Genomic DNA, 13,048 nt, shown 5'->3' on the forward strand with positions numbered 1-13,048 from the left:
GTGTAATGAAGCTTTGCAATGGCAATAAGGACATTGCATCTGGGCSGTGTTTGGTGCTCTTGTCTCTGTGTTATTCTTGCAGAGGCATGCGGTCCCCACTATCACCCCCATGCCCCAGGTGCTGTACTCCTGCCTTCCCATGCCATGCCAGTGCACTGTGTTAAGACGAGCAAGGCTCAGCCTTCTTACTTAGGAGTCTAATCTTCTGGAGGCAGCAAAGAAAAGTGTTTACAAGGTACCAAGACATTGAGCTTGAGTTTGCATTGCTTGGACTATGTGTAATCATTTACAAATTGATTCAAATTGATGATCCAAATCAGAATGGGATGAAGGGTTTCCAAAGTAGTAAGATATACTTGAGSGAAAAGGAGTTATCTTTCCTACATGTACCATAAACAAAGCATCAACATGACTAAATATGAAGTATGAAATTCTCTCTATGATGATCTCTATCCTTCCACTTTCAGACTTTGCAGACTGAGCTTCTTTTACTCTTTTCTTTTACTGCATGCTATGCAGCAGGCTTTCCATTCCTTGTATGCTAGAATCAGAATAAGAAATTTAAAAAAAACCACAAAACCAAAAAACTTAAGGCGTTTCTTTTCCTGCGTTGTCTTGGGAGGTATGGTCTCTGTTGGCAGGTCTTTGTCCAAGATTTTCCTAAATCCAGAGAGAAAATAAAAAAATCTGAATTGCAACTCCTAATCCTCAAAAATGCTAAATATTTGCCACCTGCTATCATCTTCAAAGAACTGCTGGTGCTCAGCAAATTCTGCAAGTCCTGTTATTTTTTTTTCCCTAGAGATGCAAACACAAATTTAGTTACATATGTATTCAAGAGGGGAAGGAAACAAACTCCCTAAAGCAATCTGGTGATTCTCAGAATAAATTCACAAAAATGTAGCCTGCAATTCCCATGCGTGCCAGGTTACTTTTAATTGTTGATGCCTTTTATAGTAGTTCCCATGGTGGATATTTTTCTTCTGTGTATGGGTCACTTCCAGCAGTTTCTTAGCCAGCACTCTGCTTATTTCTTCTTTAAGATAATAAACTCTGTTGACAATTAAATCCAGTTTTGATTTCTTTCTCCAGGCTGGTTCTTTAAGTCTCTTCCCTGCATGCCAGCTATAATTCTGGTTTTCAGTTTGCASACTGGTATTTTTGTCCAAAGTTACTTGCCTTTGATTTTTCCATGTAGATGCAAGACGCGGTACTTACATATCTAACATGTAACTTTTATACATTCATTTTATTMACCTGTCCAACAGAGGACTAGTAGAATTTTTTTCCTCTTAGTGACCCAGTTGAATTTTTCATTTAGTGTGAAATCTGCCAAGATTCTTGTTTTCCTCAGTAGTTGTTTTTTCACYTTCTGGCATGCTTCAGCTCATGACAGACTCTGGGACCGAGGAGTGGTAGGACAGTCAGAAAAAAGGACAGTCATGGTACTTCATATTTTGTGCCAGCCCAGAATGTATGCCCAGGATAAGGAAGGTTAGTCAGAGAAAGAGCATTGGTTGTTGCCCTAGAAGAGCAAATGCATCAAATGCATCTGCATTGGTGAGCAAGCAGCCCGTTGGCTGACAYGTGGGCTAATTTATCTCTCAGTTGTAGAGCCACTGCTAACCACAATATGCTGGCCTGAGTGTGTGCTGAGTCCAGGTAAAGATGAAGCAGCACAATTCAAAGGGGTAAATTTCTGACATGGTTTACATTTTGACAGCTGRGGATTTGCCTCATTACACAGCTTAGTAACTTCTAAAAGTTATGCTACACTGTTCACCTTGGTATTCCCTCCAGGAAGGTTTCATAATTTTATCAAGGCTCTGGAGATACGCTGTACAGAGTTTGCCTTTGCTCTGGAGCRCCAGTTTAGTGAGAATTCGTAAAGCTGCTTCTAGTTCCTAAATAAACTGTTGTTTTAGGGAAAAAAAAGGGCTGCTGACTTTTCGCCKCTTCAGTTCCCACCCTCCTCTGAAATAAAACAAACAAAACAAAAATCCAGGAGCTGACAGAGACAGAAAAGAAAAATTAAAAAAAAATAGAGCAGCTGATCAGTTTGCTACACAAAGCGCCTCAGTATAGAGCTGTCAGCAGCTCAGCTTCTAAGCTGGCATCTGTTGGCACATCTCCATTAAAGTCAAAGCCATTTAGGTCAGGAAGCCTTGATTCACCAAAACCGAGGCGTCTCTGCCAGCTCTGAGCTGGTCCCGAAGTGCAGCCTGCCATCTCATCCATTAGCCACGACTGGCTGCTAGTCAAGCCCCTCTCCACATTATTGCTGGCTAAGTCTGTTCTTCCTCTGTGGGTGTTGGGATAGAGAGAGACAGAGCCTGGCAGCTGGCAGGACGGCGTAGAGAGGCATGTATGTCTTCGGATGTGATGCTGGAGCCGCGGTGGAGCACAACAGGGCACACAGCATGCAGACTCCTTTCTAGCACAGCTGGGTGAGCTGTGGATTGGTTAGTGGTCTTTTCTTTGCTGGTTTATCTTTATTGTTATTCACTWTTTTTTTTTGAGGACAGGTGGTTCATTTTGCTGCATGGTTTCAGTGTGATACTAGCTCCTCTGTGATACTATGCCAGTGCTCAAGTGCTTAATCTGCACATCTGCAGGGAAGCCTGAACTGAAAGGTGTAAACACATGTATTTTTATGCATCTGTTTTGCTCCATGCCAGGGAATACCAGCTGGACCAGCTGCYTGGTTAATATGTGCTTCCTGAGCCAGTCTCCCAACAGTTAAACCAAGCCCAAGCAAAGGGGGAAGTACTCTGCTGGCTTCCAAGTTTTCATCCTGTCCTGGAGGACCCCACAGGAGCCTTGTAGGGAAAGAGGGTTATGTGGATGCTGAGCRCAGGAATGGCTGGTAACACCTGGAGCTGGTGGGCTCTGACAGGAGAGCCTAGAGTTCCGAAACAAGTAGAGGCTGAGTGTTTTCTGAACAAGGTCGTGGCGTGCAGTACATTTTTTGGGTCTGTTTTATGTTTGGGGGCAGGTGGATCATATCCTGAGTGTGGGACAATCCTAATGCATTCAGGAGACCAATCTATATGTTTTTTCATGTCAGAAATGTCCATTGCAGGGAGGAGCCCTTGGATACCCTCTCCAGGGAGGGTCAGATTTTCACTTTATAGGCATGATGAAATTAATGTAGTGAGTGCCTCTTTGCAATCACTAACCCTTGCCACAGCGATGTAAGGAGCCTGAGGTCAAAATGGAATCAAACCTGAAGTATTTTTAGCAAGACATTTGCACTTCAGATGGCAACAGGCCGGCATGTCTGTGTAATAAAGTGCACGCTGTCTTTCAGAATGGCTGCAATCCCGTCCCTGCATGTGGCGGGACTTCTTGTCCTAATGCTGTGATCCTGTAATGACGATTGCATTTGCTGTATGCAACCCTTACAGAAATGGCATTTTCTGAATCCTTTAGCTGTTGGCTCCMTTTTTTACAATCGGTAGGGGTTCTTTTAATCAAAGAAAAAGACAAATGAGTACAGGAAGGACAAGGTTATTTTTAAACAGCAGTGTGCATTTCAGCCTCTGAAATTGACTTTGCGTATGTATTTTATTGATAACCAATAGGGGATTACAGAGGTTGTTACTTTTAGCTTTGCTTCTCTCTGTGTGATTTGACGAGGTCAAGGTACTTTTTAATAGATGCTTGGTGGTTACTCTGGCTTATGGAAACCGTCCTCGCTTYGTATGTCCTGGATGATGCTGTGCTTGTGAGACACTCACTGAATTGAGTTGCAGCAGTGTGCAGCTGTGTGAATCCTCAAAGAGGGATCTACTTCAAAGCGTGCCTTTGATGAGAATCTATACGTAGGACTTCAAAGCTGATTAAACCATTTGGAGTAAAATAGCACACTGAGTCATCTACTATGAAAGAGCATTATTTTTATYTTTTAATTATTTTTCTCACCTTCCTACAGTTGTATCTTGAAAGAGGCCTGGAGCTGCAGGTAACTGGCAGGGTAAATCATTGCTTGAAGTGCTTTGAGCGCACTTTCCCCTGGCCCTGAAGAAGCCGGTTTGGAGCTGCAGCAAAGCTGCAGCACAGCCGTTCCCTGCCCTTTTGTGTGGTCAGGTCATTTGTAGCAGGAACTGACTCATCACGTCCCGCTGCTGCTGGGATTTCTTCGCTTTCTTCAGTTGGGCTACTCCTTTCAGAGCTGGGCTGTTCAAGCACAACTTTTCAGGTCCCTTAAAACAGAATTCAGACTATGCTGCTGCTTATGTCTGGTCTGCTCTGAAATGTGAAAGGGTATCATTCACTGGACGGTTGCAGACAGGAATTTGTTTCCTCAGGGCAGGACATAGTGGGTGGTGGGGAGGAGCAGGGCAGGTACCTGACTGTTCCTGCTTTTGTGATGTCCCTGCCATGCTTCTGAGGGGTTGTTGAGCTAGAAATAAAGGATGCTTTTCATAGACAGAGTTGATGGTTATGGAGGGACTGCTGTCCTGTTTCAGAACAGGAGGAGAAGGCTCAGAGTGAAAGCGTTTAAAACTACAGGGCCAGCCCTGCGCTGCAGAGGGCGGTTAGTGGCTTCACTGTGGCTCCCCAGTGGATGCTGTACCCCTTCTGAAAACAACATCAGTTCTGGCCCCAGCTTCAGCTTGCCAGAATGTCTCTCCATCCTTCGTTACTTTTAATCACTGCTGTGTTTTGCTCTGATGGATTTTGCTGGCAAATGCCTGACACTGCCTGTCTTGGAGTAAAGCTGATTTTAAAGGCATGCACATTTATTTGAGAGAAAAAGTTGGTTTTCTTCCTGTTCTTTCTTCCTTTCTTTCCAAAGAGATTGTGAAGGTTCCAGCCCTGTCTTGTCCAAGCACCCTCCTGCAATCAGTGCTACCAGTGCTCTGCCTCCAGACATGTATGCCAGATGAATTAGTGTTCCTTGGGGAAGGATCCAGGGGATCCATGTGCCACGGAGCATATGCTATGCATCACTGGTAAAAGTGGCAGGCAATGACAAGTTGGGATGACTGGGTAAAAGTGGCTGGGGTGAGGATAGCACTTAGGTTGCATTGTCATGTCCTGCCACTCAGTGTCAATTGTGAACATCACTTGTTAGCAGCTGGGCCAGTTGCTCTGTGCTTTTATTCCATGAAGGAAAATGCTAATAYGGTTTTCTTCTTTGGGATGAAGCTGAGACTTTTTTTCTCTATTTGTTTTCTAAAAATGAAGAGCATACCAAGATTTGAGGTATCATAAGCTCATACTCAGGCTGATGTTTCCTTTTGCAGCCTGACAGCCAGGGACAGTGGACCACTGAGATATGAGGTGCCTGTATTACTGACCATTACTGGCCTTGCTCTCTTTTTTCTGGAAGTTGCAACTGTTCTTCAACCATACACTACTGTGTCGGGTTTCAGTTTTTGTGGTACTTATGATGGGAGATAGAGAATAAGTGAATCTAGAATATTTTCAAACAGATCAAGCTAAGTGCTGAGCATGGCAAGATTGAGATATCTTAGCATATATTGGGAGCTAAATTACTGTAGAACTGGTCGATAGAGGAGTAAGCGAAGAAAACAATATGAAATGTTTCAGACTCTGCCTAGCAATTACGGTGTATTACAGGAAAGCTGGAAAGCCTGGCAGAGTTTATAGTCTGTTGATGTTTCATCTGTGAGCTTGGAGAGGTGACTACTGCTGATAGAAAGTATTACATTTACCACAGCRGCTGCGTATCAAATTCCTGTAATTTCTGCAGGATATGATGGACACAGCCTCTATTCATTCCCTGTGGGTCTGGGGATGCTTTGACAGAAGGAGAAAGCATGCATCAGGAGTGTGTTGCTGGGGACGGAAATACCAGGGTCTGTGGACCTGGTTTCTGGCCGCAGCTCCTGTGCTGAGACTGGAGAGGTCTGGAGATTTTTTTGTAGCTTCTGTTTTCTGTGTTTTCTGATAGCAGAGATTAATGTAAGTATCTCTGGATAAAAATCAGCAGCCATTGCTGGACAGACAGTTACCAGTAATATCATCCCTTTTGGCCTAGAATCCAGGTTTTGGGGGAATATAATCTATGACATTTTTCAGCCTGCTTATTTCAGTGAAGGTTTCTCATTTTTTGTGTGATAAAGTGTAAAGCTGCATGAGAAATGCATGTAGCCTTGCTCTGTGTCACAAAGCTCTTTCTGTTTACATGGTARTGCTGCTGTCTGTGCTTTATGTGTAGAAACGGTAACTGCAGAAGAGAGACATATTTGCAGCTTTGGTTGCTGTTAGCTCCTGATTTGAATTTATCATAAGCACTTAATAGAGGGAGGCAAGTATTACTGAATTCAGCAGATTGGTAAACTGAGGCACAGAGGGAAAATAATGCACCCGGAAAGCCTTGAAAGTAAGAAGAGATGTCAGCTATTTCCCTGAGTAACACCCCTTGGACCCTGCTAAAAASTCCTGCCCTGACCGGCAGCTTGCACAGTAGCCATGCACAGGGTGTCTGTGTTTCCTAAGCCTTCAGTGGTAYGAGCACTGAGTCTTCAAGCCTCCTAAGACACTTGGAAACTGAAGTCTCACTTGAATGTTAAGAATCTGTCATTTCCCCTGAACAGGCTTATGTTACAGGCAGCCTGTATTGATTTGACAGCCTTTTTGTACTTGGTACTTTAGAAGGAAGTACAAAAACTACTCACTTAGTACTTACTTTTTGTAAGTACAAAAAGTACTAAGTACTTAGTACATTTGTACWAAGTACAAAAAGTGCTTACTCAGCCCCACTCTGTACTAAGTAAKAAGTTAACCAACTGTCAGAATTAGCTATTGGAATAGCAGCAGGAGGCACCCCTTATTCTTCGATGCATGTGCGGGCACCCTCAGTCAGGACAAAGCTTTTAATAGGGGAAGTTGGAAGATAAGGTTTTCACGCAACCCAGTTGACTAGTTTTGGCAAGCAGGGGAAAGAGCACACCCTCTTTCTTGCTGGGTGTTCCTCCTTCACATCCCAGCCATGGCTCCGAGAGGGAAAACAGAAGCTGCTGAACTGTTAATTTCACTAAGTGGCAGATGCTGGTACTTCCTTTCTTTCGAAACTTGTGGTGGTTTGTGGTAAGGTTGACTCTCGTAATGCACTGGTTSTCAGCAGGGTGCAGATGTTTCTTGTCAGCTTTGGCCATCTTTCAGGGCTGTAAATACTACCTTTAATAAAGAGCAGTGGTGAAAGAGGACCGTGATTTATAGTGAGGCTCTGTGTGGCTTTTGAAGCAGCATTTGTACATGAAAGACTCGGTGCATGTATTAGCTCACCTGGGTATCCCTTGCTTTTGTTCATTGTTAGCGATGGGAATTTGGAATAAGTTGTGCCTGATATGAACAGACGGGGTGTTGCTCTGGGCGTGTATCAGGGTACTCTGTCATTTACTTCCTTCCCAAGTTTGTTATAGGCCAAATTTAGAGAGTTTCAGACATTCGCTAGTGGTTTTAGACAGGGCCAAAGAGGCATTTTCCGCAGCAACGATGTCAGGAGGGGCTTTTATTCTTTTCCAGGATAATTGGTGACCAGTAATGTTAGTGTTGGAATTGTATTTACATTTATACATTACACTTACATAAATTTCCTACTAGAATTAATTTCCTACTAGAGTACTGAGACTGACTCCCTTTTGTTATAGCACCTTCTTATTTGTAGTGAAATAAGTGCAGACCAATGCAAATCCCCAGTTCTTGCAGGAATAGGTTAGATTTCTGTTTTCCCAGATACTTGATGAAGAAGTTGTAAACACAGAGGGCACGTGTGATATTTCTCATGTTCTAGCAGCCCTGAAAAGACGAAAACAGAGGTAAAATGGGAAAATCTCCTTTCTGTAGGAGCAGTCTTTYTCTTAACATGGATGAGAAGAGGTAGAGAGCAGGTGATGATTTGTGGCATGCAGAATACCAAATATTTTTATTTCAAGCTCACCTTATATGAAAATCTCATCTTTAAGGAGTTAATAAGTGACGTTTGAGCAAATGGCTAGATAATTGTTACTGGAGTACAGCGATCAGTGTTTTAACCATGGCTTGTCAAGTCTGAAAATTACAGTGGTGTATGGAGCCATGGTATGTTGTTTAAAGTGCTGTGTGCTTAAAGTCATCCTTAACTCATTCCACTCATATCTGCCCTGTGTGTGACCCTTACTGACCATTCATTAGCTGTGTGTAAATGGGRTGTTAGTAGAAAGAATTTCTATATAGTATGAAAGTACAGAAATAAAAATAGAAATGCTGTCAAGCGCACACACACACACAAAAGCAGAGCTGATGTTTTGCAAAGTATTTCATACCAGTGTCAGAGAAAAGCTTTTCTAAAGTTAAAAGCCTGCCTGTGTGCAGGGGTGTGTATGTGGGGGTGTGCTTTCTGGTGTGGAGGGCTCTTGCCTCTTTGATGGGAGAAACAAAGCAGGCACACTACTCAGCCAGAGCATTCCTATTGTAGTAGAGGTGGGAGGAATCTGTAAGTGCATGATTTATCTGAAGTGCCCAGGGATTGCCATACTGAACATCTTGACTTTGAGCAGCTGGTGAGGGACATAATGTCCTCCACGAAGGAGCAGTAGGGAAGCAAGGAGTTCTCCAGGCTGGCGTGGATGGCTTGTGTTTGTCATTCTCCAAATTGGGTTCCTTGCTACGMGTCCTGCTTTTTCTAGTATTGTGCTCCCATGGGATGCCTGCTGCTCATGGGTGACACAGAAGACACTGAGAGTTCTGGTGTTATTATTTTAGATTTAAGGAATTGTATTGTTTCCAGGACAACTGGGGAAGAATGAGGAAGGCACTTGTTCTGACTCAGCTTGGAGTAACTGATCACCCTGGCCTAATGACTGCATTAATCCTGAAAAATGGCTTGTTGCCTACATTTACAGAGGCCTCTTTAAGCCAAGCAAACAGCTGGGTTAAAAAATACTAATGCACTCAGGTGCAGTTGTAGGATGACAATAACAAAGAGCTCTCTCTGAAGTGAGCCCAAGTTGTGGATACCTAGCACAGTTGGAAAGCTGGTATTTGTCTAGCTATGTTAAACATCCTTAACTTCCCCTGGCTGCTAAGTGAATGTTCCTGTTTGACACTGCTCCTTCAGTTAAATAGGTTTTGGTACATTGTGTTATCTTGCCTTCGTATATTTAATTGCCTTCTGTTCTAAGGGAAAACTCTAATGTTACCCTGTTTTGCTTCTTTCCATATTCTTCTCTTACAGCAATGTTGAACTGCAGAATGTGGTGTTAGACTCCAGTGCAGCCATGGGGAGCAATGAACTTCAGGAGAAAGATGCCACTGGAGCCCTTGGCCACGACCTCAGCAATGGCGGCAGCAGCAGCAATTTGGAAGCAGCCAGGCGTCTGGCTAAGCGCCTCTACCATCTGGACAGATTCAAACGCTCTGATGTGGCAAAGCATTTGGGTAAAAAGTATGTGCTGATATGAGGGGCTTTGGCCACATTATTGTTCTTTCTGGTTCTGGAGAGATTCACTCCTGAATGATAACTTTTACTTATTTTTTCGCTTTTTTTTAGCAATGAGTTCAGCAAGCTTGTGGCTGAAGAATACCTTAAATTTTTTGACTTCACCGGCATGACGCTGGACTGTTCACTCAGGTACGATCCCATTTGTAGACTTTATGTTCTTGTTTAAGTAACAGTGCTGTTTGCAGTGTTGTCCTGACTGTCCTGGTTGTCCTTTAGGGACMTAAGAAGGTGAGAGAGGACTGTGATGTGTTTGGGGACAGAACTTTGCTCTTCTGTTTGGCTTGGTGTGCTGCTGTACTCTAGTGCTGCTGGAGTGGCGGCAGTTCTAGGAGAGGGAAATATTTGGGTGGACCTRCTTAGAGGTAGTCCTTGATACAGAGGAGCTGGAGAAAAGATTCCAGTGACTCACAGAACAGGGTACTTGTAGTCTGACAGGTGCTTGTAGGGAGTTATGGTGTTGCTTACTGCTGATCTGCACAGAGTTTCTGGCTGATGCCTTTTGGAGCTTGCTCTGCTTTGCTGCAGTGTACTARGACCAGAGTTTGGTGTGGCTCGGCAGCTCCCCTCTCTGCGTCCCCCTGAGGCATCCAGGAATGTGCAGAGCAGCAGAAGCTTCCATGCAGAAAATGCTATAGAGGGTTTGGTAACTGTCAGCGTGGGTGTTTGAAAACCCAGCCCTTCAATTTTCTTTCCTTTTTACACTGGAATCAGGCCTCAACAATAGATGTTTTCAGTGCTTTCTTTCTCAAAAGGCAAAACCCCAGAGTTTGTGTAGCAGCGGCCTCTTAGCACAGTTGCTGGTGTTCTGGTGTCCAAGGGGTTTCAAATGAGTTTGAATCATTTGGCTGAAGTTACCTAAGTGGGATATATTTTCTTTTCTAATGATACAGATGTAGGAGGTGTGCATGCACTTCCTAGTCCCCTTGCAAATGCATTTCTGGGGTCTGATGCCATGAGACCRTAGCAGATCCCAAGGAAGCCCCACAGCCATGTCTGCTGAAGGCAGTAGAAATGGGATATGCCTGCACGAGCATAAACTGCCTGGTCTTGAGGCAGGGGAGTGGAGCCAAGCTGTAGCACCAGCTTATTACAGGGTGGGAGCTGCTGGGCAATGGGAGGTCTGCCACTCATTCCAGGTTTTAACATGCCCGAAGCACGATGCTAAATATACCCTTCTTTTAAATTGTGAAATCTAACACAATTGCTTTGTGGCACATCTTTAGGAGGTCTGCTCCCTGTAGACCTCCTGTTAATAGTTACTAAAATATGCCCAGACTTATATGGGACTTAAACAAGCCAGGGGGGTGTTGAGGTTTCAAGAGTAGCTGCAGTGATTGCCAGCTACATGCCCTGAGCATGCAGCATCAGCAGGGGACAAAGAATTGTCCCAAAGCCAGGGGAAACTGAGGYATGCTGCCTTGCGGTTGGCAGAGAAGTAACAGTGCTGTTGTTGCTGGCATGCTGACAAGCTGTGGTTTGTTGAGCATTTGGTAGCAGAACCCTGCTACCTCCCAGCTGTGGGAGGCTGTTGTGCAGCACCACTGGCAAGTCTGAGACTTGGGAAGGGCTTTTTCTTCGCTGTCTGCTCTCTGGATCCATGTTGTCCATACATCTCTTGAGTGTATCTCTCACAATCTCTGTAGGACTTCAGGAGGGGAGGAGGTGGGTGGTTGCTCCGGCTCCAGTGTCCATCCTGGAGTCCAACCCTGGACATGGGGAGAGCACACTTCAGGCTGCTCAGTTTGTGAGGTTCCTTGGGAAAATGCTTTTGAAAGAGCTGGAGTCTGACAGTGTTGGTCACCACCTCGTATGGGCRCAGGAGTAGACAATTGCAAAATGTTGGAAGTCAAGCAGACACAGCAGAAGGCTAACTTGAATGACCAGTAGCTAATGCAAAAAAAGGAAGGTGTTTGCCTAGTAGATGCAAGGTCAGGTGATGTTGGAGGAATATGAAGTTGCTGCTCACGCATATRAGAAGAAAATTCTGCAGACAAAGATCTATAGGAATTGAACAGGGCCAGTGCTGTGTGGGACAATAAGAAGATTTTTTTTAAAATAAAGTAGAAAAAGGCTGTGCTGAATGTCTCAGTGCCTTGAACTGGAAGACCATGGCTGTAAGAATGATAAACTCCSAGCTGACCCTGARCTTGTATGGGATCTGCTGCTGCATCTGGATCCTCATTAGTATATTGGGCCACATGGAATTCATCCAGAAATACTCAAAGAGCTGACTGATGTCATTTTGAGGTCTCTCTCAATGATTTTTGAATGGTCATGGGAATCTGGAGATGTCCCAGTTGACTGGAAGCTGGCTAACCTTCAAGAAGGTTACCATTGTGAGCATGTAGCACTTGGCAGTTTGCAGGACTGTGATGTAATCAACTTGCCCGCCTTCCCATATTTATATTTCAGSCATCATCCACCATACCAGAGAGGCTTTGCCCACTTGGCCTTGATTGCAGCACAGCATCACAGCTACGGATAAGTGGGAGACAGTGTCCATGRCTAAATCCCCCTCTTGATTATGAGCCCACATGTATATTGTGTCTCTTCTCTGATAACCTGAGCTGTCTTGAGCCCACTGAGCCAGATGTTATTCACCCATATGTTACCAGTCCAGATTAACCCGAGAGCCTTTAATCTTGGTGTCCTGATSCACCTCTCCGTTGTTGCCATGCTTTTCTGTAGCCTGACTCTGGGGTACATGTGCATCTCTTGATGTACTTYTACATCCAGTTTCTGTACCAGGGCAGTGATGTCTTGTCACAGTTCATCAGCCCAGTGAGTTTCCTTCTGTGCTGTGAATTGTCCTTTTTCCATCTGTCCAGCCAGCCCAACAGAACATTTGCCACTATTCACGAGTCAGTGTAGAGGTAGAGTGAAGGCCTGGCTGTTTCTCTTTTTCAATGATACCTAAACCCAGCTGGACAGCTTTTAGCTCTGCAGTCTGGCTTGATCCCCCTAATCCTTCAACAGCTTCTGTGACTCGTCACACAGGACTATATGGCTGCTTTCCATTTTTGATTTGTCCCTGTGATGCAGCAGGAACTGTCAGTAAAGAGACATTATTGCTTTTTGTTTTCAGCTGATTGTATGGTGGGGTCTCCTTAGCCTGTGTCATCTTCTCCTCCTCTGGTGATGATGGTAGTCTGAAATTTTTGCTTTTGGGCTCAGTAATGATGACTTCCAAGATCCCCGGATGACTGGGGTTTCCCATTCAAGCTCACTGTGTGGTCAGAGCAATCCAGTTACTTCACAGTGGCATGATGTGCTTCAGGGACTTTGAATATCCAGCCCAACACTGGCAGCCGGGATGCTGGGAGGAGCTGTGCTTCATGCCAGTCACTTCTGAGGCAGCTCCAACCCCTTTCATAAGTTGTCAGTATCTCTGTTTGAGTGGGGGTGTAGCTGGCCTCAGATGCTTTGCGTGGTGGAATATTTGTATTCCCAACACCAGAACACTAGGGGTCATTCTCAAGTCTCCACAAGTACTTTTTGCCAGGGACTCCAGGAAGGATTGTTCTTCCTAGCTGCAGTGTGTAACATGTTTTTTACATCTCTTGTTGTCCTGACTGGCTATTGCACGAGCAA

The 13,048-nt window shown here is 44.5% G+C and overlaps 1 protein-coding gene across 1 annotated transcript in view; it reads left to right on the top strand.

Annotated features, from left to right (window-relative positions):
• The window catches only part of PSD3 (pleckstrin and Sec7 domain containing 3), a 112,010-nt gene that overhangs the window by 31,604 nt on the left and 67,358 nt on the right, over positions 1–13,048 (top strand). The window contains exons 5-6 of the mRNA XM_057385247.1: positions 9,191–9,400; positions 9,506–9,586. Of these exons, the coding sequence (XP_057241230.1) occupies positions 9,191–9,400; positions 9,506–9,586 (291 nt within the window). The remainder of the gene's footprint in view (positions 1–9,190; positions 9,401–9,505; positions 9,587–13,048) is intronic.

This window comes from Malurus melanocephalus, unplaced genomic scaffold (assembly GCF_030028575.1).
Source record: "Malurus melanocephalus ecotype Western Australia unplaced genomic scaffold, MMel_1.1 scaffold_15, whole genome shotgun sequence".
NCBI classification, from domain to species: domain Eukaryota; kingdom Metazoa; phylum Chordata; class Aves; order Passeriformes; family Maluridae; genus Malurus; species Malurus melanocephalus.